Source organism: Cynara cardunculus, unplaced genomic scaffold, assembly GCF_001531365.2.
Source record: "Cynara cardunculus var. scolymus isolate 2C unplaced genomic scaffold, CcrdV1 Un_Scaffold_311, whole genome shotgun sequence".
Taxonomy (NCBI): domain Eukaryota; kingdom Viridiplantae; phylum Streptophyta; class Magnoliopsida; order Asterales; family Asteraceae; genus Cynara; species Cynara cardunculus.
Window position 1 is genome coordinate 202,377 of NW_020200570.1, and position 22,087 is coordinate 224,463.

At 35.3% G+C, this 22,087-nt stretch overlaps 2 protein-coding genes across 5 annotated transcripts; one reads left to right on the plus strand and one right to left on the minus strand.

Moving 5' to 3' along the window:
* Nucleotides 1-3,517: 3,517 nt before the first annotated feature.
* Nucleotides 3,518-15,281, minus strand: LOC112501585 (probable cyclic nucleotide-gated ion channel 5). 4 transcript variants are annotated; one of them, XM_025105253.1, is made up of 8 exons: nucleotides 15,091-15,281; nucleotides 13,084-13,170; nucleotides 10,222-10,801; nucleotides 9,400-9,525; nucleotides 8,763-9,064; nucleotides 7,805-7,916; nucleotides 5,492-5,728; nucleotides 3,518-4,435 (listed from the first exon to the last, which is right to left on the minus strand). In XM_025105253.1, exons 2-8 carry the CDS (start codon nucleotides 13,140-13,142, stop codon nucleotides 3,725-3,727), a joined length of 2,127 nt encoding a protein of 708 aa, XP_024961021.1. In that variant the 5' UTR covers nucleotides 13,143-13,170; nucleotides 15,091-15,281; the 3' UTR covers nucleotides 3,518-3,724. The 4 variants fall into 4 exon arrangements, with proteins under 4 accessions (XP_024961021.1, XP_024961022.1, XP_024961019.1 ...); XM_025105254.1 differs by having other exon boundaries at nucleotides 8,763-8,845; nucleotides 9,400-9,612; XM_025105251.1 differs by having other exon boundaries at nucleotides 9,400-9,612.
* A 5,413-nt stretch (nucleotides 15,282-20,694) lies between these two features.
* LOC112501604 (myotubularin-related protein DDB_G0290005-like) lies at nucleotides 20,695-21,497 on the plus strand. Its single transcript, XM_025105276.1, has 2 exons — nucleotides 20,695-21,224; nucleotides 21,296-21,497. The coding sequence occupies exons 1-2, from the start codon at nucleotides 20,798-20,800 to the stop codon at nucleotides 21,397-21,399; spliced, it is 531 nt and encodes a 176-aa protein (XP_024961044.1). The 5' UTR covers nucleotides 20,695-20,797; the 3' UTR covers nucleotides 21,400-21,497.
* Nucleotides 21,498-22,087: the final 590 nt, after the last annotated feature.

The window sequence follows — 22,087 nt, forward strand, 5'->3', positions numbered from 1 at the left end:
AGAGAGAGAGAGAGAGAGGGGTGTGAAGGTTCAAACAAAAATACCCCCTGTTTTACGAGAATGTGGAAACATTTATGTGAATCACCAAATTATTTAACCCATAATTAAAATTAAAAGAAAATAAATTAATTAATTAAGGATAATCAACATAGTTTTTCTTTGTGTTTAAGTTGTGTTCTTGTTTTCTAAGTGTAAGATTTTTTTTTTGTAAGGGTGTCCGGGCCAAAGCCCGACTAATCCCCGGCAAATTTGGAGGCTAAACATGGCCCCACTTACATGTCGCCAACACTCCCCTCCCAGGGCTCGAACTCGGGTTCATGATTATGCCATGCCCAAGCCTTTACCACTAGACTGGAAGGTCTTTGACTTTCTAAGTGTAAGATTGTTAGAACAGATTTTAATCTTTTGTTTTCCACAACAATCTTGTTTTCTTTGTGTAATTCTTGATATTCATATCAATAAGAATTAAAATTAAGTGAAAAGTTGTGTAATTATATTCAACCCCCCTTCTATAATTATTTGTATGTTTGTCGTTCTTATTCGGAACTAACAAGTGGTATCAGAGTAGATTAGTTTAATTTAATAAACTTGATCTGTAATGACATCATCTTCCTCTGCTAATCCCGGCACATCTCTCCAAATCCTTTTGTTGGATCATATGATAATGGTTCTAGATCCAAACCACCAGAGTTTAACCCTAGTAACTTTGCCTTGTAGAAAGGTTGTATGATGCTTTTCTTGAAGACGTGGACAACAGATATCCCACCATCCTAAATCGGTCAATGTCACGAATTATCGATGAATGATCGAGTCCCTTCTTTATTTCACTGCTAGCAGACCCGATATTATCTTCGCTACGTATCTATGTGCTCGTTATCAAGCCAATCCAAATGAATCGCATTTGGTTGCGATTAAACGAAACTTTAGGTACCTAAAAGATACCTTACACATGCGTCTTTGGTATCCCAAAGACTCAGGTTTTGAACTAATCTACTATTCAAATTATGACTATGCAGGATCCAAAGTAGATCGAAAGAGCACCACTAGAAGCTGCCAATTACTTGGTGGAAAGTTGGTTTTTGACAGAACAAACATCTATCTACCGATAGCAAATCTTTCTTGCCGGTGAGAGATTTGAAAAGAAAAAAAAAACTAAGAACTCACTTTCAATATAATTTTACCGTCAATTGACTCGATCATATACGATTATGTATATAAATGTTCGAGTAATTTTTTACGGATGATATTACTTTTGATTTTATTCAAACGTAAAATTTAGATTGTGTTTTTTTTTATTAAAAGTTGCAAAAAAGTACAAATCACTAATGCATATGCCGACATTTAAAAGTATAGACAGTAACTATTATGGGTTTGAAAACTAGCGATTCTATTTTTAAAACTATAAGGGTACTTGTACAATGCAGTGAGATACATCTTCATTTTAATATTTCGTTTTATTTTTTGTATCAGTTGATATAATACGGTTTGGGTGGTTTTGAGAAATATAATGTTTTTACTTTTATAAAAAATAAATTTGAAGACACAATAAAAGTTTGAAAAAGTATATCGTTATTATTTAAAGGTTCTTGTTTTTTTACAATTTATTTAATTCAATTTTTATTATAATTTAATTTAGATCAAATAGTGAAGTAATTTATTTTTGGTTTAACAATAAAAAGTTTCTAAAGATAATGATTATATTAGAACTCAATGATTATCTTAATTATATTTTAGATTTTGTATATTTAAAATGAGATGTTTATCTTGTATTTGATTGTGTTTATCTATAGTTAGTTATATGAATTCAAAATGGAGTTTTAATAAGTTGTACTTACGCACAATTTATTTGTAATCTTAAATTTTAAGTAATATGTATCAATAAACAATACTTCATGCATAAAAATGGTTTTTAAGAGTTCTTATCAAATGTTTTATAATATAGTATAGATATCTGGCCAATGAATCAAATGAACCAATGACACTTAGGATGTCTAAGTGTCATAATAGAATACTTTATATGACATAAGTTTATAGGACCAAATAAAAAAATGTCATACCTAAAAGTGTTACAATTGTCTTATAAGATGTTTTTAAGCGTTTCAACAAGTTTTTTAGAAAGATTTTAAAATAAAAGTGTCCTATTTATATATTTATAGAACATTTTTTAAAATTAAAGTGTCGTATTAGTTATTTTATACGACATTATTTGAAAAAAGTGTCATATAAGCACAAATCTCCTATGAACTATTGCAACACTTTTGGATATGACGTTTTTTGATTTGGTCCTATAAACTGAAGTCCTATAAAATATCTTATTAAGACGCTTAGACATTTTAGGCGTCCTATAAAACCAATTTTATCATAATGGATTCGAATATTCCACTTCAAAATTAAGATGTATCCCTCAGCATTACGTGATTATATTGCTAGTAATTCTATAACTAGGAAACCAATAATTTAGAGGGCGTTTCTAGGTGTAACACGGTTATACTTATACTTATATATTATCTCTCGAAACCCTCTCAAATTTCATACAAACAAAACAAAGTATATAACATTTGGTAAGATAAAACTGGACATATTAGAGCAAGTAAAATGATCAATTTATCCCTGATAAGTTGTTTATTTTAATTAATTTATGTAATTTATTAAATTATAATAGAATAATTATTTTTTATAACAAAATGTATCATTTAAAGTTTTCTTCAAAATAATTAAATTGACACCAAATAAAAAGTTTATGTAGTTTTCTATTTTTATTTTTATCTCTTTTCTACATTATTTTTTATTATTAATATATAATAAATTAAATAAATTAATAAAAATATAAAAACCGTATGAAAATAATATTTTGATGACAGTAAAATGAAAGTTTAAGAAACATAAAATTCAACAAATAAAATTTAAAGAATGAATAAAATGTAAAAAAAAAAGACTTATTTGATGTTTTAGAATAGAATTAAGTTTTATTTTGAGGTCATATTGGTAAAATATAAGTCTGTTCCACCTTGTTCCACCATGTTCTATGGGGTAGGGATGAAACAGGCCTGTCCCACTTTGTTTTACTCTGTTCCACATAAAATTCATGCCAAACATGAGATAGAAATCCCTGTCATGTTTTGTCATGTCCAGTGTATCAAACGCACCCTAAGACAACCCAATAAGCTTCATGCTGGACTCTACTTTTAAGTTCCTAGGTCACAACCTAACGTTAGATAAAAAGACAAAAATGTCCTTTAAGTAGAATTTCTTAACGGTTGTTAGCCTGTATGTAGTGGTGATGTATGACAATCGGATCGCTAATAAAACAAAACAAAAGTAAATACAAAAGAAAAGCAACGGACCCGATCATTATATACCAAGTGTCAACGTGACATTGGCTGTTTTTTTTAAGCAGAAAAGGGAGGTTACAGTGTATATATTGGAGAAATGGTCAAAGTCTAATCGATACGAGACTACAATATAAACAATTTCTGAAAATAAATTAATAATTAATTATTTTGAAATAAAATAAATAACCAAAATAAGTATCTTTAAATCACCCTATAAAAACTGTTACCAGATTTTGTACCATTAACTGACAAAACTACATATATGGCCTTCAGCTTCTTAGATGCATTGAGTAGTTGTACCTTACAACTCATAAAAGCATTCCAAGTCTACGTATAATTCTTGTTAATGTACAACCACACGATGCAATATATATTATGATCTGCTTTTCCATCTAATCAGCATCAGCAGTGAAATCTGGTTCCGGAGGCTTTTGCAGTTTCATCAACTCCCTAGCACTCTTCAGGTTCCGGTTTCGATGGACGCCACGCAGAGCGTTGGCGGCAAATCGTGATGCCAAGAAAGTTGCCCCGAGGCTGTAAGAAGCTCCACCACCACTGCCGCCGCTGCCTGCGTTGTTGCGTGCTGCTAACTCCGCCTCCTCCTCTTCCTCCTTCCTCCGCTGCTCCAAAATCTTCCTCTTGGAATATCTCCGCCAGGCCGCCTGAATGAAGCATGCCGCCCATGTCCGCCACTGCTGTGAGTAAAATCGGAAAGTGTGTTGTACCTGTCGACTGTGAAGACGCCGGAACTGACCGGCAACAAATTTCAATTCGTCGGCGGGTAACGCAAATGCCTCCACCTCTCTCAAGGCCTTCACAGTTCTGGTGGAAGACGGCAGGTTGGCGCCGGATTTAGGGTCGAGGGCCCACGTTAGAAGCTCCTCACCACAGAAGTCTCCTTCTTTAAGAAAACCGCTGTTGAAAAAACCGCTTCTGCCGCCATCGGTGGTTGCACTCTCGAGACGACCACGTATGATGAAGAGCATTTCGTCAACAGGGTCTCCTTCTCGGACAATGTACGTATTATTGGTGTATAAACAAGGTTTCAGTCGTTCACAAATAGCATCAAGCAACCTCTCGTCCATGTTTTCGAACAAGGGAACCTGCAAGACGATTGGAGTAATGAACGTGTGACTATTGACCAAATATCTAAAATATCCTTCAATAAAGACAAAATAAATAGACCTTTTGGACCTAAATTAATGCCATCTATTCAAATTGCATTGATGAAAAGGGCAAGTATGTAACTTCAAGTATATCAAGCATGTGAATAGAAAGAATATGGTGATGAGAATGAAAGATTCAAAGATGTTTAACATTTGAAGTTGAAATGTCCATTTGGCACTAGAACATTATCGGCTTTAGAGGCGGCAAAAAATGTCCAAATAGACTGTTTTATTAACTTACGTTTATGGACCAAACAATTGTGCGTCCATTTGTAAATGTGTTGCATTAAGTTGACATACGCTTTTGGGTGTCCTAACAAGTTTTTGATAAATTTAAAATAAAACGTCTTATTAGGCTTTCTACATGACATTATTTGAATAACTTCTTATAAAAACAGGTGTCATGTAATAAGATGTGTGCATAAGACACCACGCAGAAGTGTCATATAAAAAAGCTAACAGGACACTTTATTTAAGAAGTGTACCAAAAAGCTTGTTAGAAATTAGGATGCCCAAATAAGTTCTAACATCCTATTGTAAACACATTTACCTATGATGCACAATTGTTTGGTCTTACAAACATAAGTCCTATAACTTAGTCTATTAGGAACCACAAGGGTGGTGCCTGATTGGTTTGAGTTTGGCTCCAAAGGTCAAAAGTACCAAGAGGTCCCAGGTTCAAATTCAAGAAGGAATAAAAATCTCCTTGTCGCCACGGAGATTCAAATGCGGTGACTCCGGGCTATCTGCAAAGCAAGTGGTCGCCCTGGGATTAGTCGGCTCGCATAGCGGGTTGGATATCCAGGTTAATCAAAAAAAAACTTATCTATTAGGACACTTGGACATTTTTGGCATCCTATAAAGCTGGTTTTGTCGTAGTTGGTAAAAGGCGGACCATCCTTCAAGTATTTGATTGTTATAAGAGGTGGTAAACGAAAAAAAAAAGGGTATGAAATCTTCTGTGAATAGCCAAGATAAATAATAATGAATTACCCTCTTGACCAAACCAAGACAAAGATGACGCTTAATGTCCCTTCTCAGATCCTTGGGTAGATTCTGAACCAAATTCTCCTCGTCCACTCCACGAGTTTCCAACCACTTGTACTGATCGTAGCGTCTTACACGCTCCCGGAGATCCTGTGGAAGTAACCGATGATGCATCCACTGCTCTGAGTCACGCCTCTTAACTCTCATCTCTTCAAGTCGGATAGTAAGAGATTGAAGATACGTCTGTTACAGCAAAAAAACGCTTAACAACCCAAGTTAAATCAATAAACATGACAAAATGGGTCAATTTAGAGCAAAAATGACTCATTTGACAACCGTTTTCAGTGATTTTGGGTTATAATGGGTCCACAAAAGTTTAAAAATGGCTTGTTAACGTTGAACACATTCTTAAAAAAGTTGCCTATTTGGACCATTACTCATTTTACTCAAACCGACCCACCCNCCCCTTCCCCAAGTTTGCTATATTTAGATATCAATGACAAAAGAAGATTTTAATGATCACACAAGGCATAAAGACGGTATCCTAACACTTGCCAACATCTTCATCACATCCATTTTGATCCTACAAAATTTTAACCCGTTCAGAAACTTTATGGTGCTAGATATCGGATTTAGATATAACTTCATCAGAAACAGATTGGTGGTCATGTCATGCCTACAATGGTGTTTATATTTCCATCTTCTAATTAAGCAAATAAATTCCAATAATACAAAGTTTATGACATAACAATCAAGCACCATCAACCAATGTCACATGTTTGTTGTATGCTTAGATAACTAACAACATTGCCACCCAACTTCTCTACAATGGTCAGGAGGTGGTAGCCAACTGCTTCATAGGCTCCCAAAAAGGTCCAGTTTTGATTTTGCAAATTCAAATAGTTCAATGTGGTTATCAACAAATTTGCAGTTCTTGCTTGAACAAAAAAGAATCGATTTAATGTTAAAAGATTATTCATATAGAGCTTGTTTGAGATGGTAAAAAAGAGACAACTCATTTATAGTCGAAATCAAAATCCTTAGGAACTATGTATTCTCTGTCATCTTCTGTTTTCGACTTACTCCCGTCATCACATCTCAATATATATTATGGAACTGACATCAGAAAACCTCAATCAGAATTCAGAACGGATACATAGGCGGACCTACTCCAGCTGGGCATGCATGAGCATAGTGCATACTCCAAAAAAAAATTGTAACGTTTTGGAGTGTATAAAAATAAATTTCTTATTTTAGTGCATTCTCTTTAAGTTAATTGTTATAATAATGCATACTCTGAAATCGTGGAACCACCAAAGCAGTAACAGGCCTTAATGAAGCAAAAGTAACTGAGGAAATAAACAAAAATGATAAAGGAGCTCATAGCAGTGTCACCTCTCATGGTTATTTTGTATAAGAAAATTCAATTAAAAAATTACAGGGTGAATATAAATTTAGCCACAAAAAAATTCCAGCATTTATATTTTAAGCACTGTCCAATAGTTCTGAATAATATGATCTACTGCTATTTTGCTACAATCTGAGCAGTGCCTCGTCTTCTGCTAAATGTTATTGTATACTGGGGGAATGGGGGCAAGGCCTTATTGCAGATTATGAAAAAGAAAGTGAACTTACTTGGCCTTAGATGAATCTTTAATTGATTTTGCAAACCCTCAGAGTTGAATGGAGTACAACTCTATCCGTTTCCGTTCTACTAAAATCACAACTCAAATGCAAGTGTTTGGGATTGACAATTGACAGTAATAAGCAGCAAGTTTTACAGTTTCATAATGGGTGAACAAGATGGTATTTACTATTTAGTTACTAGAGATAATTTCTCTGCAAGAAGTTATTTTCGTTTGTAAACTCCTTTGGCCACTCCGTCATTTTAGGAGCTATTAAAAACCTTACCTCCCCCCCCCCCCCAAGAAACATGTGAGGCCCATCAGGTAGTTTCAAAAGTTCTCAAGTGTCACAGTTATATAATAATAGAAGTTTTAACAAGTGAACAGCCGGTTACTTTGTGAAATCAGGTGTGAACTATGCCCCTCAAATCCAATTACATCAAGAACGAATAGAGGAGCAAGAACAGAAGTCATCAATGGATATGAAGACCCGATATGAACACCTAACTGACTAAGCAAGAATTACATCCTCTCTTTTCTGCCCACCACTCCTAGCACCTAACTTATGCAACGAAAATGGGGGAGTAAAAAAAAGAAAGAACTTGAAAGAGACGAGAATAATTATAAAAATGAAACACGACAAGACTAGTTCATGCTCAAAAGTAAACTGGTAAGTGGTAGTGAGTGACGTAACCTGCATATTGCCAATCAACAGAGCAAAGAGAATGAGCCCAAATATGGCTAGCGCAATGGAAAATATAGATTCTCCAGGATAAGTGCTGGTTTGAAGTCCCTGACCAAGAGTGCTGCCATTGAAAAGAAAAAACCTCATCAGCCAGTGATTGTTCAACGTTTCAATACAGGTAAAAGTAATCTTAGCAACTAACGTCGTCAATTAGAATATATATTTTAACAGATATTCATGTTGATGCTTCAGGAGTAATAACATCATGATTTGTACCCTAATATAGAGAACATTTCATTGTCAGTAGCAACCAATACCAATAGAAAAATTCTGGCAAGCAAAAACAAAAATTTTCCACATTCTTAACTTTCTTTCCGCTACGCAATTAGACTTGCAAGTTTTCACTTTATGAATAGAGCATATCTTCCAGCCTCTTCTATCAAGGGATGATTGGGTGGTTATAAAAATTTACCTTATACACAAGGAAGTTGATTTGAAGTATATATATATAACTTTTTTGCTATTGACAAATTGAAATAATATCTTTCCAAATGCAATGAAAAGGCTGCATACGTAGACTTCCCTCCCTACCCCTCGCTACCAGAGAGCCTTGGTGGACCAGAGACACCCTTTTATGCTCTCAACAATATAGTAACTGAAGAATACTAGTAAAGCCTACTAATAGGGAAATGCGTCAGTGAGTGCATCAGGCAGAAGGTAGAATATACTCGTAGAGTGAGTGCGTCCATCACCCGTTTACCGAGTAAGACTCTCAGTCATTCTTTTGCTCTTACCGGGTAAGATTATTGGTCCTTGCCATATTCATCTGTTAAGGTATATAACTTGGCAAGCCCTTACCGGGTAAGCGTTTGGTAAATGGCCCCTAAGTCTCATGAGAATAGATGCATCTCAAGTCCTGCTAAGAACCATAACAAAATCTTAAAAGGAAGAGAAAATATAATATTACCTCAAATTCTGTAGCCCCCACCACAGGCAGTAGCAATACTTTGAAACAAACTTGGTAGATGAAACAATGTCTGATGATAGAGCCTGTTGGAAAATCCCAAAATCAAACGGTGGGTTATCCCCATCTGGGGAGCAAGCCTCTTTTAAAACAGAGCTACTGATATTTCTCCAGCTAGCATAACCCTTCATGTGGTCATTTCCACAGTATAAGAAATGCGTATCATGCTTGCTTTTTTTACAAGCTCCCTGCCAGCATGTGTCATTACGTTCTACAGACAACAAATACCAGAAGGCCCCAACTATCTGAAAAAGAAAAATAGTTAACGACATTGACCTTAACTAATTGCATAAGGGTATGAATCAACGTACCATGTGGAAGTACTGAAGTTGAATTTCTATGTCTAAAGTGAAGTTGGTTACTATAGAAATTTTCAAGTTTAAGTTTTATGATTTTGATGCATTCAAGTTTATATTGATATAAACTAACAATCACGCAGCCTAATTCTTTGTTACCTCAAGTGTTGTACAATAATGCATCAATAAGCATGTGCATCTTAATACGATAATACATATTGTATCACCTAATGTAATCCTAACTGACAAAAAACTTATGATAACAGGCCTAAACAGTTGCTTACGTGACTGGCAAGCATGTACAGCAACAGATAGTAAGCAGCACCCGCCCATGCGGTTTCAGCAATTACACCAGCAGTCCTTTTAAGTTCTGATGTCAAAGGCACGATTCGAACAAATCTGGGAACATACTGAAGCAACACAATAATAAGTAAGGCTTGTTTTGTAGCCAATACATCTGAACCATTAGACCTCTGCAGAAATCTCCAAACAACAATCTGCAAAATTATAAAATAACATTATACACTTAGCAAACTTTGACGATCCTGCATATTCTTTATTAATCAGTGAAAACCCCCAGTATAAAGAATAAATATCTTCTCCAAATCACACTGGAGATCTAATTGCATTTATGCAATGTTCTCGTTATCAAAACTCGGAAGGCAAAACCTCTACAAGCATAAGTAGATGGCAAGTTCAGAGAAGCAACCAAGTAGATAAAGAAAGACAAGGCTCTCCTGTGGTTGGTGAAAAATAAAAAGATCAGTGATCCACAAAGAAGCATTTCTTTACCCATTTGCAGTGGTGCTAGATGTATGACCTAATACAATTGAGAAGTTCATAAGAGGGGCATGTTTCCAACGAACTGAAACATGCCAATAGCACCACTTCTTCAACTCTCAGCAGCTAAACCCAAACCAAGGGAACGAGTGGACTGCACTCGCACCTGTTTAAGGTAGCTAACAAATGGACCTACATGGCACTCGTCCAGCATCGGCCTCACATAGTAGCAGTGAAATGGGGTTAAAATGAAACAATTTTATTCTTTGAATTTTAAAATATCAGACAAGTTAGTTATCAAGTTTAAGGTAACTTCATTATCTAACCTGGGGCAGGGGGACCACAGCAAGGAAATCAATGATAAAGTACCACCGCAGGTATCTCTTAGCAATTTGTGCAGGATCTATCACAAGCTCACCCCGTCCAAATACCCGAGATGAAGGGGCAACGTAAGCAGTTCGGAATTGAAGAGCCATGTGAATAAGATAGAAGGCATCAACAACAGTCCGGAGGGTTGTGGCTGTGATGGCTAATTTTCGATCTATACCAAGGCACTTCTTTGATTGATCAAAGACTGGAAGATAGAAGAACAGTGGATCTATAGACACGGCCAAGATACAGGAGACAACAAAGTATTTATTCCATGTGAGTAGAAATTTATCTTGAGGGTCCAAGATCTTGTTCTCTGACACCTTCAGATCTTCAGGGAACACAGCCCGAGAAACCCCAAACCCAAGTGATCTACCAATAGATTTAAGTCCTTCTGACCCCTTTCTAATTCCATTTTTAAATGATTTAGAGGAGGTAGCAGGTGCACGACCAGGACGGCTTATCCCCTCAAACCCACATTTGTTCATTGCAACTGAAGAGGCAGGTGATGATGACCTAGAATCCAAATCGTCCAACCTTCAAATGCAAAATAAATGTAAGGAAGTAGTTGATACCAGAAGCAACACAAGGCGAAGAAAATAAAATGTAACAGGTAATAACATACAATAAATTGGAATAGAACCACTTAGAGACAGCAGCAGGTTATAAAAGAACAGACATATATAAAGAATAGACATATAGCTTAAGTGTTAAAGCTTTGGGGTATACTGGAATAGCAATAGATTAGAACAAAGAATCATGTGATTAACATCCACCAGATTAACAGCTAATTTATTTGTATTAATGCACCAAAAATATTATTAATCCACAACTACAGAATCTAGATGTGATGACCTGGGAAAAGAAAGGCCGTGTCAAAGGTTCCTTTTTTTATGCTTTTAATGATCATAACTGCCATCATATCAAACCAACGACAAGTCTCCTGCACATGACGTGACAAAAAGCATTCACTGCAGATAATCTAACAAAAGGTTGTCACCTTCCCATTTTGATCAATGTCTTCAAAAGATGGAATCCAAATTAATATAGACCAGGTAAAATTTTGAAATTTGTCAATATCAAGCAATGGGTTGTGAACAATTTCTGGTCATACTGAACATTGATTATTAAGTAGTGTTGATCTTTAAGCATGCAACCTATGCCGTTAGAGCAGTGAAAATACAAAATTGCGGTCAGGACCGATATCTAAAATAACGGTTATAGCGGTCCAAAAATAGCGGTTCATATAATATTTCCTAGAATTATATACTATATATGTATGTATGTATGCATACATAAACATATCATATGCATTAATTAAAAATATAGTTTCAAAATCAAAACATCGACTTAAACAAGTTTCACAAAACAAAATAGGAAAAATGTTCATAAATGAGCTAATTGCAAGCAATAGGATCAGCATCCCAGCCAACATAGTCCTAAAGAGGCCCAAGGTAAAATATCGGAATATCGGTCCACAATTTCATCTCAAATATCGGTCAATTGTGCCGCTAATATCGGAAATGCAATTTTCACCACAATTTGACCGCGACAATTTTATCTTAGTCAACAATCCACTATTGCAATGCAATAGCGCCACAATTAACAGCATAGCATGCAACCCATATACTTGGCCATCTACCACATTTCATCCTTTCAACCGCTTCTAAAATAAAAGATATACCAACATGACGCAATAGCTCTTTTCAGAGTGATCGCTTCCATCCTAAGAGACTCTGATATGATAGCTTGACCAATGCAAGTCAGCTACTCAGTAGAGTTATATCTCTTCTCTCTCCGTTTGATAGTTCTAATCTTCAGAAAAGATTAAGCTGGCCAGAAATAACCAAAATCTGCATAATTTAATCTTGAATTTTCCAAATTTTACCAGTTTTTGGATCCTGTGAGTTATTAACTTTCGCTACATGGCCTTTCAAGTATTAAGCACCTCAACTTGTACGAAGAAGTTAGATTTAAGTGATTCAATGCAAGGGTTCGCTATGTTTAATATGTGCAGAAACAATCCATGTGGAAGGGTTGAATATTACCAAATTTTACAATTGTACATATATGTTCAATCTGCTTTCACTCGTGCTGTGTGATTTTAAACAAAGAGGCCTAAAACATTATCTGTTTGAACCTCTATATACCCAAGTTAGTGGTAGAGTAGTGCACTTCCCTATGAATTACAGATGCACTTGCTTTGTGCTCCTTTCAATCATATGGCAATATTTTTTAATAGAGTAATAAGATTATTATCTTGAGCTACAAGGCACCCAAGTGTATATGTTAAAAGTACACAAGCTATGAATAGTGTCTTGATGATATTTTAAATAAAAAATGATTACCAACAGGAGTCGAGAAAGAAACATTCTAGTCAACCTATTACAAAAATGAAGAGGCTCTAAAAACTTTGCTAGCATGTCTTTCACTTTTCTTTTACTGATCCATTGCTTTCCAGAATGGATAAGTGCTAAATAAATTGCCTATAGCAGCACTTGCTTCTCAATACGAAGCACAAATCCATGTAGCCTAGATCGTCATGCAACCAAAAAGTGGAACATGAGTGAAGAAAGAAAATGTATTTATGCTCAATCTTGGGTGCATGCAGTTGCAATTTAATGGCATCTAAGCATTAGACATTTACAAGTTATACTCCATTCCATGCAAGAGAAAGCCTAAACCATGTATGCATTATAACAAGTTCCTTAAGGTGAACAGAACATGGACAGTATCCAAGATTAGAGGTGATCCAATACCCATTACCAAATGCAGAGGCTGGCTAAACTCGGAGAGTAAAACAAGAAAAAAAGAATTACCTCGCAAACTTCTCCCTGTGGCCACCAACATATTGGGACTTTGATACATAGTCGAACATTTTGCCAAATTTAACATATAAATCTCAACTGCAGGCCAATAGAAGAGATACAGTTAAGGAACTCGTCTGCAAATGCATAGGTAAGAATGCAATACACCTTAAGTCCTTAATCCACACTGTTGGGGGTTTCCCTTCTTTCCAGAGAGAAGACAAACCTATATCTTTACCGGAAAGGCTATGCTATTTCTACAGGTAGTTTTGGATCTAAATTGTACACAGCCAGACATATAAAAGAATGATAAGATATTAAGACATTGAGGTGTTCTCCTCCCACTCTCCTCTGTTATGTCATCTCTCCTCCCTTTTATGAAACTTTGCATGCCCCTATTTACTCCTTCTCTCTTATCTTAGATTGCAATATTGTATACTTACAGTGCCTGATAATTAAGAAGAAGAATTTAAGAAAGCATGATTGAAAAGCAAAAATAGAAGACAAATTTGAAAAGAAAGTGTCGAACAATTAACATATATGGAACACTGGTGTACCAAAAAACCTCACTCAAACAGGTCTGAAAGGAACTGTAATGCTCCCTCCAAATATTATTTGTTCATTATACCTCCTTGCCTATTCAATAATATATGTCCATCTCCTTTTCAAACTTTATTTTAGCTTAGCGGTATGCTATTTCACGTAGAACTCTTTTCGAGAAGCAACTTATCTGCTAGAATTACCATTACCAATACACAGAGTATAGAAGAAGCCAAGAAAGTAGGACGAGAGGCATGAGAAGTTGTACTCGATCAGAGAGAGCATAAACTAATTAATAGTAAGAGAAAAAAGTGTGATAAAAAATATAGTAAAATGGACTAACTACTATGGGATAAGAGAGTACATGGAACTGATGAGTATTATGAGGCTCACAGGAAGAAGGCAGTCCATGTTTCTCAAAAATGAAGCACTCTGCTACTACGGAATGTACATGTAGCATTACAGTTGTGCATGCACAGGTATAAGAGGTGAGAGTACAACCCATAACTGGGAACTACTAATTTTCTAGGGGAACGGTCTTGTTTTAACATTTCTTCATATATTACGTGTTCCCTTCAAATGGCTAAACTTGATGTCTACAATTTACATGTGCGTAGTTTAGGGAGGAGATTTTATCAAGGCTTTCTTCAATATAATTCTTCACCATCCGGAACCACAAAGTGAAAAAAGACTAAGATTGAGCAACATCACAACTTGTATGAGTAACAAAATGTAAAATACATGTAGTTTTAATGAATTTAGGATATCCAGTATGCACAAAAGGGCAGTCATGTACAAATAAGAAAACGTTTCACTTTGTGAATTCTCATTATTAATATCTTCTTGAGATTCATATTTAATAAATCATTGTTACTTATTTGGCATCCTCTTTATTGTTTTGAAAGCATGAGACTTCACTCCTAAAAGATATTCTCGTTTGATTTCATTTTCATTCATTTCGTAAGTTTCCAGATACTCTGACCAGCAAGTGAGATCACCATCTAATTCATATCTTCCAAGTTTCAACCATAAAAATCCTACAATGTCCATTGCCTCCTTCGTCATCAAATTTCTTCAATTGTTGAAGAATCATACGCATTTGTTGATGACTACTAGGATAGAACCTTCAATTTCATAACGCCTACTAATCATAGGTTCAACACAAAAACAAAATACTAATAATCGTAGACACCCAGAACCCCCGAAGCAAAACCTAATCCTTCAATTTCACTTTATTCATTTACAGAACCCAAAAATTCACCAGTACTAGCCAAGTTTCCTTGAACGCATGTACATTAACTTAAACAAACAAAAGAAAGCACCTACTCAAAAGTAACCCTCAAAATTCAAACAAATCTGACCTACCAAAAAAGCTTAACTATCAATTATCAAAGTCAAATACAGTCATCAATTACATCGAATTAAAACTTCCTGAGAAGAAATAGAAAGATCTCTGGATATCATACTCACTAGACTTACAGTGAATTCAATACCGCCGGATTAAATCATCGCCGTCGTCTAATGACTGAAAATTGTTCCGCCGGATATATAGAAGATTTCATACAAAAGAAAGCAACGGAGAAACTGGAAACGCGGAGAAATCGTCAAAACACCGTCATGTTTAAATAAAGAAATCGAAATCAAAAGTAGTAGCAACAAGAGTTTAATGGCGCAAGGGAGGTCACGAAGAATCCAACTGATGGCTGACGGGAGGGTGGGGGGGGGAAGTTGGGTATATGGCCCCTGAAGTTTTACAGTAACTCAACTTGACGCCTCAACTATTAACATAAGTTAGAAGGGTTTAACTTCTTTAAAAACTCTTTATTACCAGTTTCGTACTGGTATAAGTTGTTTATTCAAATATTTAAAAGTGTTTATTATCAGTGTCACACTGAAATAAATCAATAAATTATTTTTATAAACAATCTCAAACACCACCTAAGTAGAATCGTAAACTTAATAAAATTTGAGGGTTAACATGAAATGAAATGGTAATGAATTTTCATTCTTACAAGTTTAATCATGAATGAAATTTTGGGCTTCTGTTGAATGAATTCATTATATTATGAAAAACTAAATAGTTCTTTTATTTTCATTCTCATTAATTACCATCTAATACCTCTAACCAAACATCTCTTAAGGGTCTGTTTGGCTCAGATTGAGAAATGGAAATGAAAATGATCGAGAATGAATTTTCATCCTCACCAGTTTAATCATGAATGAAATTTTGGGCTTCTTGGGGAATGAGATTATTATTATTAATAAAAAATCAAACAGTTTCTTTTATTTTCATTCTCATTGATAATTACCGTCTAATACATCTAACCAAATACCTCCTAAATCAAATATAACTGACGCTTTTGTTATATCTGTTGCTACACATCTGGTAATTTACAGGGTAAATGGGTAATACATAAACATGTTATTTAACCATCAACCAATTAAAATCGCTTAACACATTTATCAAGTAAACTATTTTAGTTTTAAATTCATAATTTTTTTTAAATTTCAACAAACACCCGATAATTACGTAATATATTGCACACTGTGAAAGGGTCGAAATTAAAACTGAATATAAATAAACGGGTAATTCCGATGGAGAATATAAGCTCATATTATAGCAGGTATCTTATACTGTATTCACTAGCTTTGTATAACTATTACTCCACGTTCTATATTCATCACAAAATTCAAACATTTTAACAATACTGGATAAATATTTTCCGGATATGATGACATCATCAACGGTCTTTGACCAATTGACATAATCTGGTATACAAAGTTTATGTTAATAATAATATATTACAACATTTAAGAAGTGACGTTAATTTCAAAGCGACATGTTTTTACACATAAGATAAACATATACTGTCGTCCACAAATATAATTGAGAAATTTCAAATACCGATACGTTTATGGAGTTGTTTGTCTTCGTTTAGAGGGGAGGGGTGGATCGGCATTTGACTTGGCGCCTAACACGTTATGTTGGAGGAGACCCAGGTTCAAATCCGTTTGTGTTGGGCCACGCTCATCTTTCAAAATAGATTGAACTTGTTCGATTCAATTGGAAGGGATTTTTGCATGACCCTTGAAGATTAAACCAATATCGAACTTGATCGTTTAACGTCATGGACTTAAATAGAGGTTTGAGCCTTAAGAATCGGGTGAGAAACACAATATCAAACCAAAGTCAATGGAGCAGTAGCAGTGGTTGCCTGCAACCAGTATTTCATCGAACAAATGAACGTAGTGGTTGTTGCTTTAAAACCATACAGAGTCAGACGTGTTAAGAACTTATTGCATTTAGTAAAAGAAAGTGCTACAAGAATCATATTACAACCAGATGGGTATTGAGTAATTACTAATTGTGAATACATTTGTTTCCATGACTCTTTGTGTATAACACTGATGTCCAGTGGTGCACTGATCACTTATGAGGACGGGTGTTTGCGGTATTAGCTGTACCTGTGGTAACTTTGGCCACATCCAAGGCTGTGGCCTCTGGTTTCTTATGAGCATACAACGTAAGGTAAGCAATGGTACCGATAACCACAAATCCACCCAACATCATCCTAATGGGCGACTTTGGTGCCCCCTTCGAGGTTTGGTGGAGAGTTTGGCCTTGGCGCATTGCCTCTACCTGTTGTGGTGGTTTATCCGCTTGTGCCACCTTCATCACGTTTCCTAGTCTTACCATCTTTACGTTTCTTGTTTTTTCTCTTGTCTTTGTCAAATGTCGTATGCAATCATGTGACGTTTTTGACGATTTCTCTTGGTGGGTTAAGGTCGTTATGAAGTTTAATGGAAGGACGAAAAAGATAGAGAAAACGGGAAAACATGAGAGATAGAGAAATATATGGAGAGAAGAGCTTTATAGGTGATTGACACGTATGAGGCTAACAGTGAATTTAGAAGGTGTTCCTATTTCTAGAAATCAGCTTTTTTTATATATTTTTTCGTTTTCATATTCAAAAATATACGAGTAAACTACAGTTTGGGTCCGTGTGATTTACATCCAACTACGAACAACGTTCATAAACTTCATTAAGTATAGCAATGGTTGACATAGTTTGCATTTTGTTTTGAAAATGGTTCTCTGACTTAACACCCGTTACAATTCACAGTTAAGTGAAAGGCATTTTCATCCTTTAAGCAATTTTTTTACCTGTTAATAGTCTCATTAAGATGCAGCATCTGAATCATTAAGAAATAAATCTTGTTTGGCAGAAAAAAAATCTACCTTTTAATGGTTCTAAAACCCTCTGAATGGTTTTGTATCATAGGCCTCCCTTAACCATTCAGCGCCCTAATTTCATTATCAACAATTACCAAACAATTATATTTCATTTTGCACTATATCATGAAAAGCCTCTTAATAATTCTGACCACTTAATCATTCAACACCAAATCATTCAGCACCAAATCATTCAGCAATTGCCAAACAACCCATTTGTCTTCTGTATTTTCAACAAAATGGCAATGTTTACACATTTAGCAACTTTTTAGAATTAAAATTACACATATACTATAACAATTGTTATAAAATTATTAGGTTCATGCTATTCATCAACTGTATATATTTCCCCTCAACATTCCTCTGCATTCCATAAAACCCAAACACTGGTGGTCTCCGGGCCCACAGCGGCGTGTAACACACCATGTCACATCTAGACCAAACTTGACCACTGTCGTCGTCGTTGAAGCGTCGTCACTTTACAAACAAAAATCATGGTCTATGGACTTCAACTGTGATGAAGCGTGGCTTAGACAGAAAGACAATCACCACCACCACTGCCACGGGCTCCACTGACTCAACCATAGTCTAACAAACCAGCAAAGTCAATGAGCCATTTAAAAAGCAAAATGCAAATCAGAATGACCATTACTGCACTTAACGAAGTTAATTTAGATACGTTGTTTGTACTTAGTGTAAACCGTATGGGCCAAAATTGTAATTACTCAAGATATGCTAACTATAAAATGTACGAGTTATGAAACAAAATCATTTAACATAAAAGATTAGTGGATCGCAATCACATGAAAATATAGGTGATTAAATGAACAGATCAGATAGTTAAATATCATATCAGATTGGATACAAATCAAAAATTAGAAAAAAATAAGATGGGTTTAATATTGATTGGTGGTAATCTTCACTCTTGGATGCACATTAAGATGAGATGCATCAAAATGAGATACACCAGGTCAATCCCCATATCAAACACGATTCATGTGTAAGTTTGAGATTAAAGGTGATCAAGAGTCTAGATCTTTTCTCACATTTCTTACTTTAACTCTCCTTCCACATAAACCCTGAAATCAATATTTTATTTTTATTTATGAAAGAGATACTTAGGGGCTATTTACCAAATGCTTACCTGGGTAAGCCTTTAACAAGTCACATTACTTTATCAGATGAATATTAAATGATCAAAAATCTTACTCGGTAAGAACGACACAAGTACCAAGAGTCTTACCCGGTAAGTGAAAGTGACGACTCTTACCACGGTTAACGCTTACCGGGTAAATTGTTGCATATAATATCGTTTTAGTAGACTAAAATCTTATCAATTAAGTAAATGATAGTGTTAAATATTATCGATAAATGTTTACTTGGTAATTATTTGGTAAATAGCCCCTAAATAAATTATTTAAATTTTAAAAAAAGCCCAAAATTATTCTATTGTTCAAATTAAGTTATCATGACTGCAAGTCTTTTAAAAAGTTTGTATTTATAATATTTAATAGAATATCCAACATTTAAAATAAATATATATTCCCATCTTTTTTGGTGATCTAAAGAAAATACCATATTTGCCCCTTATTTATAGGGGTGGGCTAAATGCACCCCTATGCATTGCTTAATGCACCCCTATCCATGAATTTCTTCCTCACACACATTAACATCAATACATGCTTTTTACATTCTCAATGCCTGAATGACCTGATTCTGACATGAAAGGGGGTGCCATTAGCACTCCCCTATTTATATGGCTAAGATTCTAACTTCTATTTTCATTAATAATCATTAATGATATTGATTTACAAATTTTTCTTTATTAAGAATATTTTTTAAATATTTAATTAATCTATACTACCTTATAAACCAGATTTATCAAAAGTCTTAAACATAATTTTTAATGCACAAAATACTATACATTTATGTGCAAAGTCTTAAAAATCTTAAAAACAACTCATAATTCATTAAGTACTACTACTTTATGCATTCAGTCTTAAAATATCTTAATCTACATTTAAAATAACATATAGTATAAATTATAATGCACATTATTATTTTTTCTTTTCATGTTTCCAATATACTTTTAACACCTTTTACTCATGTATTCACCCTCTCATACATGATACATCTATGTCTTCTCCCCATCACCCAATATGAGATTTAAACTGATATTCACCCTGAGTTATTAAAAGTTCTCTCATTCATCTCACATTCAATTGCTCTAAAACTCTCGGTCTTACTCTCGATCTCTTGATTCTTTGTTTTTGGTGTAAATCGAACACATTTATGGAGTATTTTAAATATGTTGAATTTGAAACTGTCATATAATTTTTTTCATCGATAGACTCTAACTACAACCGTAACTCTTATTTATTCAAATTGTGTTAATATGTAAAGACCAAGTGCATCTTATATCATCGTTAAACCTTCTCTAATAAAACCAGTGAAACTTCAAAATCGTTAAAATTTACAGCTTCCACCACATTGCACGGATACATAACTACTAATTAAAAAAAGAAACTGATGTGATGTTAACATGCATTTATTATTCCCTTTGTTTTTCCCCCAAAGTTTTATGCTTTACAATTTTGACCTGTTTTAGCTTTATGCTTTCTCCAATTGCCCAACCTAAGCAACCTTTTTCATTACGATGTCATAAAATATTAATTACCCCCCAACTTTTGTTTTTTTAAAATAACCCCCAAATAATTAATTTAATTTCAAAAACAGGTCATTTTGACAAGGACCAACCAATCTCTGCCGTACGGGTCCCGCCACCCATCACCGCCGTGCGCCACCCACAATTATATAAGTATCCACGCACCATCCACTTTCACCACCCAAACGAGAAATTGATCGGTGAATCGTATCCCCCCACATTCCATAAAACCCAAACCCTAGCGGTCTCCGGACCCAGGGCGGCCGGCACCACCACCACCACCCATCATGTCACACCCAGACCAAACTTGCCCACCACCGCCATCGTCGAAGCCACCGTCGCTTTACAAACAAAAATCATTGTCTACGGATTTCAACCGCGAGGAAGCGTGGCTTAGACGGAAAGACAATCACCATCACCACCGCCACCACCACCGCCATGGGCTTCACCGGCGGAGCCAGAGTCTGATAACAACCGAAGATATCGACGAGCTCAAAGGGTGCCTCGATCTCGGCTTCCACTTCGCCTCTGAACCGACAAAACTCTCCAAGACGTTTCCGGCGCTTGACCTCTATTACGCCACCTTATCACCACCGACGCCAAGTTCGAATTCGTCAACCACCACCTCCAATTACGGCGACTCGCCGCCACAACCGTGTAGTCCCCATAACACCACCGCCACCACCACCACCACCACCACCCTATTCAATTCAGGTGAAGTATCCGACGTCGTTTCATGATAAAATTTAAAGCTTCATTTTATTTATTTAAATTAATTGTTGCAGGAGAGAATCCCGAGATGGTGAAGAAGAAACTAAAGCAATGGGCGCAGGTGGTTGCTTGTGCAGCACGTAAACCCCCATGTTGCCAAACAGATCCAAAGGATTAAATCATCCATTTATCGTACGATATAATATTATTTTAATTTTAATTTTAATTGTCAATTGTTGTTAAATAAACGTTTTGAATAAACTTTAAATTTAAATTAATTTAATCGTTTTTTTTAACCTGGATATCCAACCCGTTATGCGAGCCAACTAATCTTAGAAAGATCACCTGTTTTTCAGATAACCCGGAGTCATTGCATTTGAACCTCCGTGGCCAAAAGGGAATTTTTATTCCTCCTTGGATTTGAACCTGAGATCTCTCCTGGTACTTTTGACCTTTGAAGTTAAGCTCAAACCAATCAGGCATCACCCTTGTGGTTAATTAATTTAATCGTTACTTGTTATAGGTAGGTTCACTTAAAACGTGACATATTTATCAGAAGCATCACGTGTTATTCATGATGAATATGTGATTTATGATACCGACATCTCCGTATTAATCGTCAATGTACATGAAGAGGCCAACATAGTGCATGGACGTTTGTCGGGTTGGACTTCTAATAGAACGATAACTGTTTCACACACACACACACATATATATATATATATATATATATATTATCTTTATCGATGATTATTTGATAGCATTTGACTAGTTAGGGTCGTTTACTAAACGCTTACTCAGTAAGTTTATATAAGTCACTTTAACTTATCAGATGAACATGACAATGATTAAGAATCTTGCTCGTT